The sequence below is a fragment of the Larimichthys crocea genome, chromosome XVIII, assembly GCF_000972845.2.
Source record: "Larimichthys crocea isolate SSNF chromosome XVIII, L_crocea_2.0, whole genome shotgun sequence".
Lineage (NCBI taxonomy): Eukaryota > Metazoa > Chordata > Actinopteri > Sciaenidae > Larimichthys > Larimichthys crocea.
The window spans coordinates 3,616,608-3,638,106 of NC_040028.1; the positions used below are offsets into that span (position 1 = coordinate 3,616,608).

Sequence of the window (21,499 nt, forward strand, 5' to 3'; positions counted from 1 at the left end):
ACAAAACACGAAATTTCTAAATGCTTTTAGCCAAAACATTCAATGTAGTTGTGAGTGTTTTATTTGATATCAGGGTGATGAGAACTTGCTGCCTGTCATAGTGCTCTAGCCATGACTTTGATATTTTCAGGCTGTGGAGGACACACAGCTGTCTTCTAAAGCACTCAAAAGTAACTTCAGAGTTTAAGCATTACTTCATGATGACGAAAAAAATCAGAATAAAAATATCCTCAGTCATTATTCATTGGTCAAAAACATCTGAACTTCTACATCAGGACTGTGTGGTTTGATCTGGCCTGACTGACATTGTTGGGGACATAATATACACATAATCCACCAAGTGTCATACACACTGATTCAAATATTACAAGACTGTGATTGGGTTAGCTTTTCCCATCACACCCTGTCCACTTCAAACCAGTGTAAAAACACTTAAAAACACGAATCTCTGATTCTTAATTTTGCCAGAATTATTAATCCTGTCTTTCCACTTGACTCCACACTGAACATCTGGAAAATCTAATGAACCAAATTAACTCTGACTGAGGCTGCAGTGCGATCATGTGGGGACCACCCATTGTTCCAAATCCCCAATAGTCCAGAAAGTGTTCCACTGGACCCAAAGCTCATTTGTCGGAGACCCCCGAGGCTCACTGCTCCAAATACACCAACCCGGTATCTTGCCAAAGTGTGTAATACACACCCCAGGCCACTGCATGCTTTTCACACCTCAGGCAAAATATGACACTGACATGGTATCCTCTTAGTGGTTTAAGTTAGCAAAAATAAATATGGAACGTCTGGTTAGACTTTCAAAATAAAGCTTGCTGAGATACATTGCAGGCAATGGTCACAGTTTGGTTAGGCACCAGAACTACTTTGTTAAATGTAGAAAAAGATCACGGTCAGAAAGATAGCCTATTAAGGGCAAAACCACCGCTGATTCAGCGCCACGGATATGGCCAGAAGTCACTGAACTAACAACTGCAGGGAGATTGTGTATTTTTGGAGCAATGGGCCGTCAGAGCAATAGGAGTTTGTTTTTGGGATACGGGCTGTTGGACAAATGGGCTTTCGGTCCAATGGGACATTTTTTGGACTATTGGGGTTTCAGAATAATGAGCCGTCGGAAACAATGGCATGACACCAATCATTCTAACTATCCATTAGCTAACAAAACTCAGGCACGTCAGCATGAGTCATTAGTATTCAAGAGCAATATGAGTACAAGCACACCACTGAGGGTGTCCTGAGCTATGACGTTTGTTTTTCCTCCACACTTAGGAAAAACTTGCGACAGATCATCTTGTGTGTTCCTGCTGGGAGATGAAGTAAAGCCTCAGAATAAAGGCCTGAGGGTACAAAAGATCTTCCAGAGGTCCAGAGGACCGAGCTTAGTCCTTATCCACATAAACAGTCCTAACCCCACAGAGCCTTCATTATTTCTATTTATGTTTCTGTCACCATGTAACAGTCTCTCTCCTCATTCATTAAAACTCTTTACTCTTCCTCTCCAGTGATGAGCTCCCTTGAGTCAGTTTTCCGTTTTGTTGCATACAGCACAGGCACATACGTTTATTTTAATCAGCTCACTAGGGGATAAATCCTGCTGCCGGCGTAGATGACGATACAGTATGCCCAAAAAGGTCATTGGACAGTTAAACAGCCCAAAGGTACACACAGTAAGGAGAAAGCTGTGAATACATGACCTTGCCATGAGTGAAAATACTACAGCGATTCCTGATCGTATGCAATCAGACCAGGATCAACAAAGCCTTAGCTTTTTCTTCAGTATTTTATCTAGATGCTAATACTGTCAAGATACTGTCAAGATTTTTCTTCATTGTAAAACAGGCCTACAGCCACGCTGAAAGCCCTGTGAGGTTAGCCACAGTGATGCTTTGAGCTAAGTGTTAACATCAGCACGGCACGTTCCAACCACTGTCCAGGTTAATGATTCTGAAGCTGTCCTGGGCATTTCATGACATTTACATCAGTAAGCTCAATCCTGCCAGCACAGAGCAATGTCCAATAGTCAGCCTCATAATTTGCCTGACCTATTCATTTGACAACATATATTCTGTTTACTTTCCCTTGCAGGACCAAACAAAATGCTCATAATGGCAGAATTAGCATGCTGCAGATATAACACTGGCCATGTTCACCATAATAATTTAGGCTGTTAAAATGATAACATTTGCTACCTTGCACTAGAGAGAAAGTGCAGCTGCAGCAGATGGGGATGTGATTAGTTTTGCAGATATTAGGTCATACACAAAGATACCAGATTTTTTTTGTTATTGCTGTTGATGTAATCATAATTGTAGATGCAAGGTTTATAATTCAACCACTGCATACACTGAATATCTGTAAGAAAATGTCACAGCAATCCATCCTACAGTTGATATTTCACTCAAAACCACGGATGTGAATGAAAGGTTAGGGGATCACTTAAGTGAGTGGGATTCATACTCTTTTCATAGTGTCTTTTAGTATTTGAGATTTTTCAGTCGGGACTAAAGTGGTAGACCAGCTGACCAACAGAGAGACATTACAACTAGAGCCCAACTATATCATCAGTATCCATTGTGTTTTATTGATGATCCTTGAATTTCCAGTGAAATTACCTGTTTCAGTGGTCAATAAAGTTTATTATTAAACTGTAATATACTCTGCTTTCATCTTATCTTCGTTCAGTAACCACGTTCAAGAGATCAATACTACAAAAAATGTGTGTTTTTTCATATATAAATATATATACGTAGAATATCAGCTGATAAATCAGTATTGGAATTTATTTCATTGGCAACGTCCCCAAAAATCCAGTATCAGTCCAGCTCTAACCATAGCCCAGTAGGGAATGAAACTGACAGAAGGAAATTATTCAGGTAAAAAACAAATTAGCACAAAAGCAAACACGTTCTAATTCTTGTTAGTTCCCCATCTACCTGGACTGCTAACAAGCATGAAAAACAGTGTGTAAATTCCCCACTTAAGGAGTAAATTCATTCACAGCTGAATTATACAAAATATTTATTTTTGTATTGTGTTATTGTGTGAAGCACTTTGTGTTACATTTTTGTTTGCATGGAAAGTGCTAAACAAATAAAGTCTGATTGATTCATTCATTTTCAAGTAAAGCTTCTCGGGAATAATAAAGGTAATCTGGAACCAGTGCTTGAATATGTTCTTTCCTCACACATAAGTCATTTTTATTCTAATTAGGTTATTATCAGCTCATAGAGGGGCGCCTTCCTGTTTCACATGCTCCTCTTGTTAAACAGCACGCTCTGCTCAGAACACTAACAAACAAAAAACCGGATGTGAATCATTACAGGGTTCAGGGGCAAAGATAAACAAAAAAACAAAATATGTCAAAATTATAATATTATAATATTTGCCCAGGAAGCTACATGCATTTAGGTTTTACTATATGTCAAAGCCTTGATGTGATTTGATGTTCATTTTGTTGAAGATGTCAGTGCGTCAGGAATTCCATAACATAACATTTGGCATAGCATATTGGTAGTTATATCTCATTTTATCTTTAAACATTGCCTCATCTCAGAGATAGCAGAAGGATTGTCAGTCTTTACCCCTGGTTTTTCAAGAGCTAATTTTTCCATGGAGCTAATTTGGCTCGGCATTAGCTCAGAGTGGCTGAGAGCAAGCAGCTATATCAGCAGCTGCTGCTCTCTCATTAGTCCCCCTGAGTTCAGTTTCTGGCAGTGAGCCGTTACCTTTGAGCTTCACTTGTTAAAATGCCAGACGGATGTGAGTTACTATCAGCACGGTCTTGGTGAAAGTGTTAGTCAGTCAGCTAGGGCATGACTTTCATTAAAAATTTCAGACTAATTGGCTGTCTGTAAAATTTTTAAGTTCAAGCTCACCTGAACGTCAAAGAAAAGCAGGGAGGCGTGAGCTTTAAATTGTCTGTGTGAGTGTGCGTTTAATACACATCAGTAAATATGAAGTCTAGTCATGCCTGGTTTTAATGCTTGCCCAGTTTCAGAGGATGCTACTTGTTCTGACTTGTATGATATGGCATTGTATACCGTAGTTGAGCGCTATCTGAATTTTAATATCTGAAATAATAATTTGCTCTCTTCTCTTTCTCTCATGAGTCACTTACAAAGGGCGATAGCTGTGGGTCATGTTGGTAATATCTATACATAATGTCTCATCTTTGCTCTGCTCTGCTTTATTTCCCTTTTCAGACATAACGAAATGAGAACTGACAGTATGTGCAAGAAGCTGTGAGCTGTTTCTCAGAATATACTTTATGCTTATACGGTATTTCAGTGTGTGCACACTTATTACTGGATAACACATTATATATTATGTTATACTATTTGTGGGAAACTCTTAGACTCTAATTAAACATTGAGTTATGTTCCTTGATTACATAAAGAAATTAATCTCTGTTAGATTTCTGAAACCACAAAAAATTGTTTAGCCATATGGTACATAAACAAATATCGTATCCTGTCTTTAATGTCCAGTATCTGGTCTTTACAATGAAATTACTATTTACAAATATGAAAAGGTCTTCTCATAAAAGTGTTATTTGTTGTTATATTTGAATATTTTCAATATTATATATTCATCCTAACATTTCTCTGCTCTTTTAAAGTGGTCTTTTTACCATATAAAAAAGACCTCTTTGCAGTAGTAGTCACCTACACACTCTCGTTAATTGGACTGCCAGGTTGAAAAACAATTAACATCTTGGAGCAGCCCCTGACATAACTGGGGCAAACACAATAAAGAATTAATGACATATGCCAACATATAGGGCTGTTTTCTTAAACCTTGAATCTTTTGTATGGGCTGACCTAACAAGTTTTGACATTACATGGAGGACAAACGAAAAGTCTAATGACTGCGTCGACACCAGGCGCTTTCCACTTTTCCCACACCTTGGGAATGTGTCAGGGAAAGAGTGGATGTGTCATCTCACCCTGAACTTCAGCATCACGGACAGAATGGTTAACAGAGAACGGAACAGATGAAGTCTCATGTGACAAAATTATAAATGTTAATGATCGTCATTAATGAAAATGAACAAAAGAGTGTACCATTGTACTTATATTCTGCAAAGATCCACACTTATTCTGCCTCTGATGGGTTAATCCTACTCCAACGTAGAGTAGAACATATTTAAAATATTTCGAAGCCAAAACATTACCTGCAACATACAAGTTAAGCTTGTCTTTAGCCTGGTTGATTGATTGATATGTAGTGTATAACGCCAAATACTAGGCCCTGTCAGCACGTTAAGAGGAGTGAGGAGTCAGCAGTCTATGGCAGTATACAACAGAGCAGCCAATAAAACAAGCGATTAAAAAATTGTGTCACCACAACCAAGGCTGGTTGGTCCAGTATGCTACATAAAGTAATATTGATAATATTGAATAATATACAGAAAATCAATGATGAACCCAAAGTCATACAGAAAGCTGATCAAATAAAAACTTCATCTGGAGACTCACCCCTACACCGTCTTCATGTCTGTACTGTTTCCAGGCCCGGCCCGTATCACTGTAGAGCAGCAGGTAACTGCTGACCCAGTCCCAGCTGTCATACCGTCCCTGTGTGGCCACAGCCGTCACCTCCATCTGCTCCCTGAGGTCCACCTGGAGCCAGGGCTCTTGGTCAGTCACCATGGGAGACCAGCCTCCTGCTCCTGAACGGGGGCAGAGGGGATCCATTAAACATCGATATTGTCGATCAGCAGTATATTGTTGTGGTTTCTGCTCGGTCGACACTGAGAGTGTCTGTATATGAATGGTTTCAAGGTGAAGTTACAGTCAAGCTGCCACGTGGAGGTCCTCGGCTCTTTAAAAAATAGCTGATTCATTTTGAAATGTGTACAGCTTGGCCTGAGAACTCATAGCGAGCAGAATCCAGTTAGCTCAACGAACCTGCCTCTATCCCACGATGACCTCCACAAAATGGAGTCATTCAACAAGAAACTTTTTTTTTCTGTTTGTATTATAAAGCATCTTTTCTACAATTAAATGATTTTGTCATTAGAGTTCACCAAATGTAGCTTTAATTCAATGTAGTTGTCGAGTTCTATTTATTCAACAGCAGTTTCCTTTTACTCAAGAGGAGTTACATCAGAGGACTGAGTGAGACTAAAAAGACTAGAGATGATGAAGTAGTTTACTATGTGTGCCAGTACATTACCATTACATTAGAATCAAATCACAGTAATCAAACTGTTTTCATGCTACTGATTTGACATTTAAAAGGCTGAATGAAGGCTGTTCTGGGACGTGTACTAGAGGGGGCTGTGACCCCATGACAACAACCCTGAACCCCCTTGTCAATAGAAGATAGAACTTCCTTATTAGCTAGGACTCTTCACTGTATCTGCAAAACATTACTTTGGAATTTAGTTTCAAACATTTAACTTCACTCTAGCAGTTATTGGGGTTAACCCTAGCACACAGCCATCTCTTTTTCATTCCTTTAAAGTAATGACGCCTCTTTGCTCATTTGTCATTTCCTTCAAAAACAAACCAAATGAAACATTACAAAAAGGGCTCATATGCGCGTTTCATGGTCCATTTCCTCGATGGTTTAGGTTCACTGGGAACTGCTGGTACAACAAGTGGGTGGCGCATACGTGAAACATATAGTAATATTGATTCTAGGCAGGAACATCCTAGCTTGTACTCACCATCTCTTCTGTTGAGCTTGGCGTTGTAAGCAGCATAACTGACTGAGGACTGAGTGGAGCTCTGAAAGGATGAATGGGGTAACGTGGATACCAGGGGACCATTGCAATTATCTATGAATGAAAGCAGAAACAAACCAGTTAAAAATGTATGCTTTAAAAAAAAAAAAAAATCACATGCAAATCTGACTTTTTGAAGAATACTTCTGCTTGCCATTTATTCAGATGACATAAATAATAAAAATGCATCTCTGAGTTGTAAAACCTGTTGGTTCAAAGGGCATCTTTACCTGTCGGTGGTAGAGTTTTGAAGCAAGAACTAGGAAAAATAACAGAGCTGCCTCACTTATCCAGTTCTCAGAGACCTCAAACAGTCTATTAACCTATGTGGTGACCCTTGAAAATAGCACAGAAAATGCTGTGGCTCCTTTTGTGTGCATGTGTGTGTTCTTTTTTAATCCCACAGTGTGAGACTACATCACGTCCAACAGATTACAAGTTCAGTGATCTAAACCTGTCAGTCCCATCTTCCTCTGATCCACCCAGCCCGCCGCAATAAGAATAGCACAACAGCAGCCTCTCCGCCGTCTCACTTGAGTGCAGAGCTGCATTAAGGCCCGTATCTGAGAACGTAATGAAAACTGGCACCAGCCTGATTACAATTATCCCTCTACTCTCTCCATCAGCGTGCAGTTTACTCCTCTGAGTGCGAGAGGCTTTTTGTTTTTGGATGCCATTCTACTTCATGTTCAGATGGATCCTGAACACATCTGGAGTGGCAATTGGCCATCCATCTGCTAGACAAGAGCACAGCAGAGCTGACAGCGTGATCTCGTTCTCCTTTTGGGCATACCGCTGAATTTTGACTGACCTGATTTGACTGCTCTCAGATCACTTGCCAAGAGGTTTCTCTAATCCTGATTTCAAGTGTGACTAAAGTGGATCAAGCTGTTTTGTCCAAGACTCAAATTATGGCTGAGCTGCAATGCAGCTGCAGATGTTTGGGAAAATGAGGACAGTGGCATGCCATCCTGACACATCTCATCTGGAATTGGGATTGTTATGCAAGCACAGCCCTCTTAATCTATCTTTGATCCTACTTCTGATTCCTCTCACTCTCCCTTTCAGTCTGTATCCATCCATCTTTTCTTGCACAATGCAAAGCAGGCTGAAGAGCTAACAAAACCTCATTGATGTTAAGTTACACGTCAAAAGCCTGGATAAATGCTTTGCTCCAACCTCTGCATGACCATACACAACAACGATGAAACAAACCAACAATAACCCATAATACAACAAATTCACAAATGTGAGGTACCGTGTGAGTGCAGGGAAAATTCATCCATGTGCAAAATGTGCTATAGACCTTGTTGTTGGTTACAGAATTGATCCTAAGCCAGATGCCTGGCTGTCAGTCAGGAAGACTCATGGATGGAGAAAGATTTGTCTGCAAAGCTGCTTCTTGGTCTTGTGGGATAACGAAAAATCCTCAGAAGCTGACTCACGATCTCTATGCAAGGCTCAGGCTTGAATCTCATAACCAAATGAAGCCAGACACGCATCTGAACGCATGGACATGAACATGAGCACACAACTGCTAGCTGAGAATGAACACACAATCTCTCTAGAAATCAAAAGCCTCAGTCGCAGAAATGCTCGAACGACCACCAGAAGGGTGTGACAGAAGTGTCATGTGACATCGTAAGATGAAAATGAGTAGCGCCTCACTCTCAGCTGCAGAGACAGTTAGGTCACACTTAACTTGACGGAGATCTTGCTAAAATAAGGATGCGGTTTATTCAAGTATATTTGTGGGTTAGAGTCATTGTGTAGTTTAATTAAATGAAAAGACGAGTGTTTGTCGGTGGTTTTCTAATCCCAAAATAATTCTTGACTCTTGTGATGACATTTAAATACATGCATGCATACAAACATACAGTTACATTTCTAAAAAGGTGAAGCATTTTCACACTCATTTCCCATTAACAACTGGGCACTGTAGTTTCTGGCAAATGTTGCTCAAACATGAGTAAGAATTGCATTCTTTGGGGATTATTTTTAGCTGTGGATTAATACACATTCGGTGAGCTGATGTGTTTCTTTTGTTTTTCTGGACAGAAGAGCTCCAACACAGCACAGAGGAATGATTATTAGTAGGATCAGCTCTTTGTTGGCTTTGGGCTTTTCATGGGATTTCTTGACAATATGAAAAATATAGAACATGGCCAACCTTATCCTTTAATGCTCTTTTTTCAATATCCTCACACCATTTACAATCCATTCATTTTAAAAATAAAAGATTTCTTCTTCTTTTTCAGACGCATTTAGCTTCAGACTGAGCTTTAAATCTGCTCATTGGCCTTTTTGATGTTCGTCGCTAATTAGAATCAAAATTTCTAATTAACTTAACAAATAATTATAATAATACAAATGTCAGAAAAAACATACAATGAAAGACATCATCTCTGAAAAGAGAAATAGCATTTCACTTTCTGTCAGGATAACACAAGAAGCTGCGTTGTCATCCTCAACATTGTGAGCTATACACTGGATGATGGTGGTATTGACTCAGCAAGCCATATTGTACACACAGCTCTTTTTCCAGAGCTCTCCTCCGCTCATTGGCAAACCCGTCTTAATCTGAGTGCACAACAGATGCTGCTCCGTGAAGAAATCTAACTCAATTATCACAACAAAGTGCCATTTGTAACACACATGGGCAGGATATTTTAATCTCAAGTCACAGCGGCAAAATTGCACCTGAAGTCGACAGCACACCCGAAACTAATAAATGTGACGCACCAGATACGAGGAAGCCAGAGTTTCCTCTTGGATATCAAGTCTCGGGAAATGTACAAACAGTTGAATAAGAAAAAATGCCAAAGGGATTTCCTAAAAATAGAACATGCAATAAAGATCAGAGCAGGCTTCTCAATCTGACCTGATCCTCTTCTCGGGGTGGATCAAACCGGCATGATTAAAGTTACAGCTGCAACATACATACAGCTCAACGAAACATCTTCTTATTTGTCGCAGATATTTGACTTCGAGTTGTATTGCTACTTGGATTTGCACGCTTCTTCCACCTCGAACGATGACAACCGTTGAATAAAAGCAGTTGATCCACAGCACACAGGTGTTTATGTTCAAAATACTCCTATCCTTGTGCGAAATTAGAGCTTGTTTTAAGATCCCTACAGGACTTAAATAATTCAATTGTGTTTTCTTTTAAATATTCTGCAAAGTACAAGTATAGTCTGAGAAAATGGAACTTGAGTTTTGAATAACTGAAATGGATCTCTGAAAGCTTACAAGTGTCCGTCCTTGCACATAAATCCTCCATCACTAAAGAGCTGAAAAGCTGTTGGTGGAAACAATTAATCAGCAGTCAGTTCATGGCCCACGGCTCGGCCTGCAAATGTTTTTTTCTTCAACAATTATTCTTCTTTTTTCAATTTTAAATATGCATTTATTTATACACGATGGTCCAATGAGAGCAATTCAATCACAAAACTATGGGACAAGTCATTAGTCTATAACGTGTTACAAGTTACCGCCTGCCTAGTTATTATTTTCTTAAATCACAGTGTTCAAGGATTGTTTGTATTTTGTGCTTGATAAATAATAATAAGTCATTTATCACAGTTGTCATTTAATAATGCTCTTTTAGCGATTATTGCAAACAACAACAAATCAGCCAGAAAGAGATTATTAAAAACAAGAAAGCAGAGAATCAGCAACTCTTCATATGTGGAGTGTGTCCAAGCCAAACCTTTTCTTACCTGCTTCCAGTAACAATGATGTTTTTATAAATTCAGTGTTTCCTGTTTTATTTTCTTAAAACTCAGCTCTCCTCTCATTTCAGTTCACTTCACTTCCTGCCTTTGTGTGTTTCCTACCAGTTTGTTTGTCTGCCCCGCCCTGATCGGTTTCACCTGTGTCTTGTTATCCTCCCCCCACTAGAGTATTTAATGTGTGTGTTCCCCTCACTCTGTGCCAGTTGTGTCTACTGTTCCAGCCTTGTTTCTTCCCTTGTGCCTGGTGGATTCTGGGCTTTTTTTGTTGTTGTTGTTGTTTTTCTGTTTACTGACCCTGTTTTTGTCATCTACCATCTGGATTTGTTTGCTTGTTTCTGACTGTCACAACCCTTTGTTTTTAGTTAGTAAAGACTGAGACTTTTTACCTACATCCACAGGAATATGCATTTATATTTTCTGCCTCTGATTGGCTTACCTTGATATCCCAACTAGTACGAGCCAATCAGAGGCAGAGTAGGGCGGCTTAAAACCTTATATTGTAGCAGTGAAACCCCACAAGAGCAAAGGCAGCCTGTTGGTGCATAAGTTCAGTCAACACAGACCACAGAGTCAATAATATCAAAGGGTACAGCGATAGTATCTGGTAACAGAGCGGCCTCAGACCTCTGTGTGGTATCGATAAAGCTTCATATGATGCCTTACATGGACTAACAGGCTTTGGGGCTCAGTGACCTCTGCTCAGAGATAGCCTGAGTACAGCTGAGGTATCGGCTGACAATTAGTCCCAAATGCTGGCTGAATTCAAGGAAGTACGCGTCAATACAAATGATTGAGAAACACAGGCTGGTTTACTGTAGCACTTCATTTCTCTGAACACTGCATATAATCTAAAGGGACCTATAAGCATTTACAGGCAGCCTGCAGGATGCTTTACTTGGCTATCGACAGCTTTAGTAATTATACACATCTCATTTGACAAACATTAATTATTCAACCCTCATTCAGAAATGTAGTGAAACAGGATTTGTGTTGATTTACTGTACAATTGCTGGGGGCAGTTTACATAACAGTTTGATGAAGACATGGCAATAATGGGATAATATCTTGTTAACAAAGGAGTAAAATGGAGTTCCATTTACTCCTTTGTTAACAAAGGAGTAAAATGGAACAAAAAAAACCTACAATCACACAGGTGAACACACACACAGATATATATGATAATCATGATATATATATATATATATCTATATATATATATATATATTTCTATATAATATATAGTATATATATATATATATATAAATAATATAAATAAATATATACATCTATATATATTGTGTGTGTGTGTGTGTGTGTGTGTGCATGTATTTAGGTAATTGGGAGATTACAGAAGAATGTACTTCATGGTATGTTTGACAATTACTTTTAATTTACTGCATAATTTACCCAAGCTTCTGTCCAAAAGTCAGCAGTTTGTTTTAATATAGTCCAAACGCTAAAAACGAAATTTAATTGAACTCATAACTATCTGTATGTCATTTGGGTATAAAGATATCCATAAAAGCATCATTTTCTTTCGAGTAAAAAGAACCGATATTGATTTAGAGGTCTGAATTCAGTTGAGAATTGAGAAAGAGGAAAGTAGAGGGTTCCATGGAGTGGTGTGTGTATATGTATATATATATATATATATATATATTATATATATATATATATATATATCTATATATATATATATATATATACATATATGAAGAGGCTTTTGTAAGAAGCAGTTTTGTCTCAAAAGAATGGTTCATGGAGGCTCAGGGAGTTTCACACCAGAGCAAGAAGTTGATAGAGCCTTGGTTTTATAGCTTTACATAGCTTTTCGTACATGAGTGTGGTGGTGCATGGGCAGCCACTCAAGAAAAGACACATTGAAAATGCACTCTATAACTGCTGGTTACCTACAAATGGTGACAAGTCTTCCAAATTAAAAGACAAAATCTGTTGTTCTATGCATTCCAGGGTGTCTGGACTCCTAAACATGACCAATGTTTAAAGAGTGAACGGAAAATGAACGGGACTAAAGGTATTCGGTTTGAATGTTTTCTAGAGATCCTGCTGCACATATTTTAAATGTGTGTTCTCTGTGTTTTTTTTGCTGAAATGTAATAAAGCACCGCATCCTGCTTCCTTTTCTCTTACTCTGCACGTCGGTGCTGTGAACCAGCCCCTCCAGATAATAGGTGTTTGTTACAGTTCCCCATGAATACATCATAATCGATATCAAATCATAGAGGTGGCACATGCAGGCCTGTGTCTAATTCATAGGTAATCATACCAATGTAATTAGATAACATAATGAATGGTGCTAAATCTGGCAAGGCAAGTATGAGCAGGCCTTGGGTTTTTCTTTTTTACTTTTAATTTAACAACTTGTTTTTTTTTTTTCCATTTCAGTCTGTTTAAAACAATTCAGCTTTTTGTGTCATTTTTCATCACTGTAGCCGTCTCTTTCTGATTATTGCGTCAATCTTATTGGCACAGTCAACAGAAAGTGGGTGTTGATAATCCTTTCAAACCATCTGCCAGTAACACTGGAAATAAATAGAGGACGAAACTTACAGACTCTACAGCTATTTGAAGCATATTCATTGCATTCTGTAGACTGGGAGTTGGCACAGCATCACTGTGTGACCAACACAGCTGCAAATGGAAAAGCCTCCACTGGTGCCACATTTATCACAATAGATTTTTTTTTTCTGCTCCAGAGGGAGCGGGCAGAAATGATTTCTCTAAATAGTCTTATATCATGTGTCCATTGTATTTTCTTCTTTCTCATTGCAATCAAAAAGCATTTTGTTCTGTCCGCTGAATCCGCAGAGGACAATAGCGTAAAAGCTTCCATGTAGCATCAGCTTTAATTGTGACAGTAAAAATTTAAGATCTTCTTCTTAAATAAAGGTGGGCAATATTATATAAATATCCTGACATGATATAAAAATAAACTGAGTACACTGTATCTAACCCTTTTTCACCGGATGAATTCAACCATTGCAAACAATGCTGTAAATCAATGAGCCATTAGAACTTTGTACGATTCTTGCATCCAAGTGAATAAGTACTTTAATTTTACAGCTATTTAATTTACAGCAGAGATTTTTTAAAGTGGGAAGCGGGCTTCCCCAGAGGGGCTCCAAACAGCTTCAGGGGAGACCCACTTAATGGAAGTGAAAAAAAATAATAAAAATTGCATAAGTTATTACATTAGTAATCAAAAGCGGATCACATAGAATAAACGTGTGTGATTTGCTTATAGAGATACAGTAAGTTTTACTGCTCCACCTTTATAGAGACAGAAACTAATAATGTCAGGCTATCTTGGCTCACCTGTTAAGAGTTTATGGGATCAAATAACATAAATATGATCCAATAGACATCCTGGAATTGACCACAGCTAAGCAAGTAAACTAAACAGAGGTGAGGGGACACCTTTACTCAAACTTTGTCTGAGGGAAAGCTCACAGTGTTTGAGTTTATGATTGTATAAAAATGCATAAGCCACACTGACTGTAGTGTAGACGTGAACGCCATTTCATGCATTCAAATATGAACCAGAACGCAGACTCCAGATCACACAGCCGAATCGTTTAATATGTATCATAAGACACAAAATGCTTTGAAAAAGATAAAATAAAAGCTGGAGAAGTCTCTTGACTTCATGTCTCTGCAGAGCTGCAGTCAGTCAGGGATCACACAGAGAGCTTTGACATGCTGTATTTACTCAGTTTAACCGTATAAACACGCAGCCCTCTGTAGAGCTGCTCTGTCTTCAACTCCAGCTTTGAAAATCAAGTCATTGTGATGAAGACCGATCAGGATGGAAGCATAATCTTGTTGTTGGGATTTGTTTTGTTTTTTGCTTTTTAAAATTTTTTAAGATGTTTTTTTTATACAAGTAATCTGTCCAAAATCAAACAAAACGTATGACAGAAGGAACGTAGCAGCTAAAACTGATTATCTCCCATGAAGATTCAAGGCTTTTTATGGTAACTGCTATAGATAGATTAGATTTCTACTGGTCAACAATGCTGCCACTATTTATATTCCTGTTTTATTTTGTTTTGGTCGGGTTAATTTTAAAAGTAATTGTGTTAGTTCAGATTAGTTTAGATTAACTGACAGTAAAAAAATAAAATATGACGTTAAAAAGATCAAACTTATAAATTCCAATAAGAATGGGTTTTGTGCGAACGGTTCCCATCCCTGTGGGATCAGAGTAATCCTCATCACATAATCAGACCATACATTTCTGTATACTGATTCAAATGTCATGCAATGTCATGTCAGTTATTGTGCATTTCATTGTGAAGCTGCTCTCTGAGTTGGTTTTGTCTAAGAAGATATCTATGATACTCTACATGAAGAAAAGTGCCTGCACTGTCACACCGCAGTGTTCTGCCTCATTTACTTTTTGATCAATTCATCAGGCCTTGAATGTGTACAGCAGTAGGTGTTCCTTGAGTGCCTGCTTCACATTCATAAGCTAAGTACATCTGCAGGTGCATCTCACACACACACACACACACACACACACACACACACATGCATGCACGCATGCCGTCATTTGTACAAACTCTGCCGCCAGCACGTTCTCCGCGCTTCAGATGGGAAATAATTAGCGGTGAAGTATCTGCTCGCTGAGCTAACTTGAAGCATGAAATTTCAAGTTTAATATGCGTGTGTGGTTCTTCGCTACATCGGAAACCGATTCTAGCTTATTAAAGATGGATGCGTGCTGCAGCGGTCTCCACCTGCTGTGAGGGAATCACTGAGAGCGTATATTCCTCCCACAGACCTGTGGTGAAGAGTGTCATCTCGTGTGGTAATGAAAGCCGTCGCTTCTTCCAGCAGAAAAGCAAATGTTTCCACTAATAGCAGGAAGCGTTCCCTCAAAAGAATCCCAACACCGGCCGCGTACAGAAAAGAGACATGTTCGCTGAAGCAGATTATGTGATTGTTGTTATCAGCGATGCCAAACATGATGTGACAATCACCTCTGTGCTGATAAATGTGGACAGGCTGAAGTTACAAATACCTAATTAGCACTGAAACAATTAGTCGATGAATCACTAAATGATTAATTGATGATCAAAAGAGCTTAAGATGGATTAATTGAGTCATTTTTCAAATTAAAATGCCATCTGCAGGTTGCAGCTTCTCCAGCATGAGGATTTGATTGTTAGGCTCTTAATTTATAGAAAATGAAGCATTTAGTTTTGTTTTAGGCAGTTTTGCTGGAAAAAAAACCTAAAGATTTTAAGTCACCTTTTTGTCTTCTCGTTCATCAATTAAGCAAAACCTGATGTAGACCTATCAGTAGCTAGTGAGTTGATAGAAAGTTTTTCTTCCTATTTTTCGGGAGGCAGCCTTCAGCCTCAGCACAGCGCCAAGCTAAATCCCTGACTAATCTAGTCACTGAAAGCAGCAGACAAAACTGGCACAAAGGAAGCCAACCACAACATTCATTAACTGAGCTTTACTTGTGGCTGTAATATTATTGATTCTTAAATTGTTAATCAATGCATTATAATTATTTATGTATTCCATTTATATGTGTTATATATGGCCATCTTATTTGTTCAAATAAAAGCACTATAGCTACAGAGTCTAAAAAAAAGAGTCACTGGGGGAATCGTGCACAGAACTGAAGACAAACATTGTATTTTAAGACTTCCGTCTGGCGATTTTTCACAGTTTTACTATAATAGAAATCATTTCAAGAGAGCACCTTAATCTTTCCTGTAGTCAAGATAGATTTCTATTTGCAGCTAATGAAGTTGTATTCTTGGAAAAATATTGTTATTTCAACTCATTTCTGAATAGCTCCTCTGTCGCCAGTCATTTGGCCATTAGTGGAAAGGTCACGCCAATACAGTATCAATTAACTCTTGCTAATCAAAGACAGCTCCGATGCTGACGTATTCAGTGACGTACTTGCCATTCTCTCTTTGAAAAACCAGAGAAAGTGTCGAGGGCGCTGTGAGGGGAAGTGGCTGCCACCTGACAAACAAAGCAGCCATGACACATCTCCTGCTCCCCTCCTTTTGTTTCTCAGCGGTAAATATGAAGGCAGCTCTCTGACCTCGAGGAGCATCTCACCATTTCATCTCGGCGCGGTCTGTCAGAGCTGATCACTGCACACATTTGAGAAGCACAGGTCTGTCATAAATGAGTAATGCGGCTTGGTTTAGCTGAGCTCCTCACCGAACATAAACTGCTTAAACCCCAACAGAGGCCTGGTGTAACCGTCGACCCTCAGAGAGCAAACAAAAAAGATTAAATGACGTCACCCGCCTGCGGTAGAATCACTTTTTACATTTTGACATGATTTAAACATGATTTTTACATTGCGTTGATGACTTTGTTATTCATGGTTATAGGGCGAGAACTGAAAATGTATCCTAAGTGTGCGGATACAGGGATTAGTTATGGGGTTATTAAAAAATCCCTTAGGAGCATGAAAAGAAAACATAGTATGACCATAAAATCAGGATCTTAGATAATGAGAGATGTTATATTATTGTGTGCAAACATCAACAGTTTAGCCTTAAAGTCCAAGCCGGGATGGTAAATCCTCTGAGGAGCATGAATGTCTAAATCAGTACTTTTTGACAAAAATAGATCCACAAGAAACCTGATGGAGATCTGACCTGTGAGTACCCCAGACCAAAGGGTTGACTCAAGCTATTTTACATCATTCCTTTCTTTATATACAGAAAACATCAAACACCAGAACTAGGTGTCTATGTGTACCAGATGATGCACTTTTTACAGTCTGTAGGATTTGGCTTTAGTTTGAAGAGTGTATGTTAGGTCTGCTTGTTAGGATCACTGCAGATTTCTAAGAGAGAAATTAGTAAAACAAACACACACACACACACACACACACACACACACACACACAAACACAAAGTACATGTGTATGATATGCATAAGATAATGTAAGCACCATGACCACAGTTATTATTTTCATTCTGAATGAATCTAATTTTCTTGATTCATTGATTAAACTTCATGTAACACCTCTTAGTCCAATCAGCAATATTCAAAAATCCAATCATGTCTTTACCTCACAGAACATTTCACATCCGACAAGCTGAACTTTTGTCGTTCCATGCTTGATGAATGACATGAATGATGGATGTTTCATCTTAAACTGTTCTCCTCTCCACAGATCTGCACACACATTATTGGAAGCATCCGTGCAACTAAATACAAAGCTCAAACTCTCCAGCCTCTAAATTCAAAATGACAAGCCATGGGGAGAAGCGATCTGTCTTCGGTGTGTTTTCACCGACGAGTGGAGCAACAATAACACCAGTCCAGCTGTGACCAGTCAGCACTTTGCGTTTTCTCCAACACACATCAGCAAAACACGTCCGAAACAGCGACTCTTTAAAAAAAAATCTCACATGGAGTCTGTGTGGAGCCGATATACTGAGTAACCCAAGGATGCACACACACACACACACACACACACACACACACACACACACTTGTGAATGAAAAGAAATGGACCTGTTAGGTTGACCTTCATCGCGCACAGAGTCCGCTCTGCGAGGACGCATCAAACTACTTGTTCATGATCTGCGTGTTGCTGACACAAAGGGAGCAGTCTAGAAGTAGACCACTCTTCAAAGTGGACTTCACATGAGCAACAACAACAGCAACAACAACACGTCTTAAAATATCAAGATGCAATAGCGGGAGGACAAAGGTAGGGTACCAGCCGGGCGTAAAGGGAAACGAACTTGGAGAGGATGGAGCAGTTTACAGGTGAGCGTATAGGTAAAATACTCACAGTGGGTGGCGGCGGATGCTCCGCTGAAGACGCTCAGAGTGTAAAGGGTAACCATATGCAGCAGAAAAACCATCTTCCCAGCCGTGGTGTGGTATTATCCGTGTGTCCGCGGAGAGGTGGGGAATAAACACAGAGGAGAGGTTCCTCCTCGCTCCTCCAGCACGGAGGGTTAGAAGGAGTCTGATGTGGAGGAGCAAACCGCTCCCACGACGACTTCTCTCTCTCTCTCTCTCTCTCTCTCTCTCTCTCTCTCTGCGAGGCACAGCCCACCTCCCTCCCTTTCTCTCTCTCTCTCTTTCTGTCTCTCTCTCTCTTCCAGTCTCAGTCTTGATTGTCAGAATAAGAGCATTGCCATGTCCATAAAGATGCAGAACAACAACAGTGACCCACAGAGGGAATTATGCATGCGTGTGTGTGTGTGTGTGCGTGCGTAAAATAGCAGCCTGTGGTTAAAGCTTGGAGTGTTCTGGCTGGTTGCCAACGAATTCATCCTCACTACAACCCTTTAGTCTGGTCAATATTGTTTGTGTGGCAGAGGACGAATCAGTGTGAGGCATCTGATTGGATGTTTTGTGCAAAGAGCAGAAAATCTGTCTGAAATTCAAATGAGTTTTTATTAGCATGGCCGTAATTAGAAACAGAACCAATGTATGAACAAGAGTCTACAGCAATATTGGATTTTATGAGTGGGGGCACAATCACCATGGGACCCTATTAAAGCGTCTGTGTGATGACAACCTACTTTCAGTTTTTTTTTTGTTTTTGTTTTTTCTCCCCATGAATTTTATTTAGCTCTTTCTTTGTACTGGTTTAGAACACTCACAGCTGCATTCTGTAAGGCACGAAGTAACTTTCTAATTGAACTGAATATCATGCAGTGTGGCTATTCATCTGCAGCCATTGTGAGTTCTTACAGTTCTGGTTCCCCTGTGATGACCGCCTGACCTTGGTTTTCATTGCTGTCTTGGTGGACTCCAGCCTTTTTTTTTTTTTTCAAAACACCACGTGAACAAGTGAAATAAATAAATAAATAAAACATTTTATAATTGAGTTTGCCATGGATGAGTGACTTGAAGCATTTGACTCTCGTTTTGAATTAGCACAGGGATAATTTGTTCCACAGTCTACAAGAGTTATGCAAAAAGACAGAGAGAGAGAGAGAGAGAGAGAGAGAGAGAGAGAGAGCTCTTTTATTGTTTTAATTCCAAGCTGTAAACTACAGTAGTTGTTTTCCCTTAAATCTGTGGTGAATGTTGATGTCAACATTTAAGTGGACCAAAATGGTCTACTCTCTCATAGATAGTATAAATATGAAAATAAATAAATAAATAAATAAATATAAAGAGAAAATCACCCTCTATACAATTGTCAAATGGGAAAATTAGCTATAGAGACCAAAAGTATTTTTTGTACCAGGCTGTAAACATGTTTATTTCTGCTGTGAAGTTGGATATTTTAACATGGGGACTTATGGAGACTGACTCGTTCTGTAGCCAGTCACAAGTGGACATTCAAGGAACTGCAGTTTTTGGATTCATTTCACAACCACAGAGGTTGCCACTTGGTAAAAACATTTGTTAAAAGTAACACGGTTTGTAGCTTATAACACATCATACAAGTGCACTACTGCTATTAAAAGAATTATAAATTGGTGCAACAGATCATTCAAATGGTATAAAAATGCATATCATACGTAGATATTGAAAATCAAAAAAAAGAAGCAGATATGGAAGGAGCTTATAACAGCTTCGTGTGCTGCTTATTGCTGATTCGCTGCCATACAAGCATGGTCAGTTTTCACCTCTAAGTACTGATTTTCTTTTGGTCTGAGAGAGTGACACATTCTTGGTATGTGTCTCTCTGTCTCTGCATTTCGTTGTTGGTGGAACAGATTCTGAGTCTGTTTTCTCTGAGTTGCCAGGTTTTTCTGTGACAACCAGTCTCAATAGCCAATTTGTGGTCACTTGTGTGGTCCCTCAGTCCCACTTGATTAATGTCTTTCTCAGGTTCTGATTGCTCACAGTGCCCAGATAATCTCTGTATTGTCTGTTCAGCGTTAAACAGCATTTAAAGTTTACTTTGTGCTTTTGTGGATGCCCAGAGGCTGCTGCACTTTTCTTTTTCCTTTCTTGCTGTGAGACTGAGGACTGAGCCGAATGACCATCTGGTTGAGGGAACTTGTCTCCATCTTCTTGCTTTGGGACGATGAGCTTGGTAATGGTGCAGCATCCATTGTCACAGTAATGGTCCTGTCTTTGCTCTCACATGGACGGTTGGTGGCTTTTGCAAAAATGTAAATGTTTCAGTTTTGATCAAATATGTTTACATATAGTCAATTTAATTTCACATTCTTGAAATAAAGCGACCAAAAAAGCTTGCAGTATAGAAATAATGATGAGACAAAGTATAGTTTCACAATGGGTATTACATAGTGAGAGCCATGGAAAGACATACAAACAGGCGAGAAAAAAAAAGGAGAGGGGGTAGATTTTGAAGAAGCTCGGCACAGTTTTATGTGTTGTTCTACTGGTTTTCCCTCAGGCTCTGACACATATTGCTGCTTCCCTGCCAATGTCAGTTTATTCCCCAAGTAAATGTTGAATTTTGTTTTGGTCTGAGAGTGTGTCAAATTTGTGACATTTCCTGGTATACAACCACATCGTTATACTACATAGCACCCACAATGGAAGGAAAACAAATCATTGCAAACACCACCTAGAGGAGATAATGTTAGGCGAGCTAAATATTAGTTTAACATTTGAATATAATAGTAGCAAACGCAGAAGAAAAGACATCATAAAAATCTGTAGATTCTGGGTTCAACAATTGAGCCAATATGGGAAATGCGGTAAAATTATTCAAAACTACAGTATCTCTGACCTATTTCTTAATCTGTATGTATGCATTGTAACCAATACATACATTATGGTATTTCAATCTGGTCTCCTGGTGTTCAATTGTGACTAAAGCAATATTTTCCTTTCCACTTCCATTCACCGAGCCTCACCTGAAATGGTGGGCCTCTGGGGAGGCCTCCTGCTTTGGAAAACCAAGGTCTTTTCAGCACCACAGTTGCACAAGTTGCATACATTAAGTCCAGTCTATTGTATTATTCAGCAGATCAGCTGAACATAGAAAAATGAGCTTTTTTTTTTTTTATGTTTCAGAGACATTCTTCTGGAAGTCTACTTAGAAAATGAACACAAC

The 21,499-nt window shown here is 39.1% G+C and overlaps 1 protein-coding gene across 1 annotated transcript in view; it reads right to left on the reverse strand.

The window, feature by feature from the left end:
• Positions 1–18,500, reverse strand: part of cntnap5a (contactin associated protein family member 5a) — a 71,846-nt gene extending 53,346 nt beyond the window's left edge. The window contains exons 1-3 of the mRNA XM_019277060.2: positions 18,293–18,500; positions 6,689–6,799; positions 5,493–5,686 (exon numbers count right to left, since the gene is read on the reverse strand). Of these exons, the coding sequence (XP_019132605.2) occupies positions 5,493–5,686; positions 6,689–6,799; positions 18,293–18,365 (378 nt within the window). The 5' untranslated portion in view covers positions 18,366–18,500. The remainder of the gene's footprint in view (positions 1–5,492; positions 5,687–6,688; positions 6,800–18,292) is intronic.
• Between the last annotated feature and the right edge of the window lie 2,999 nt (positions 18,501–21,499).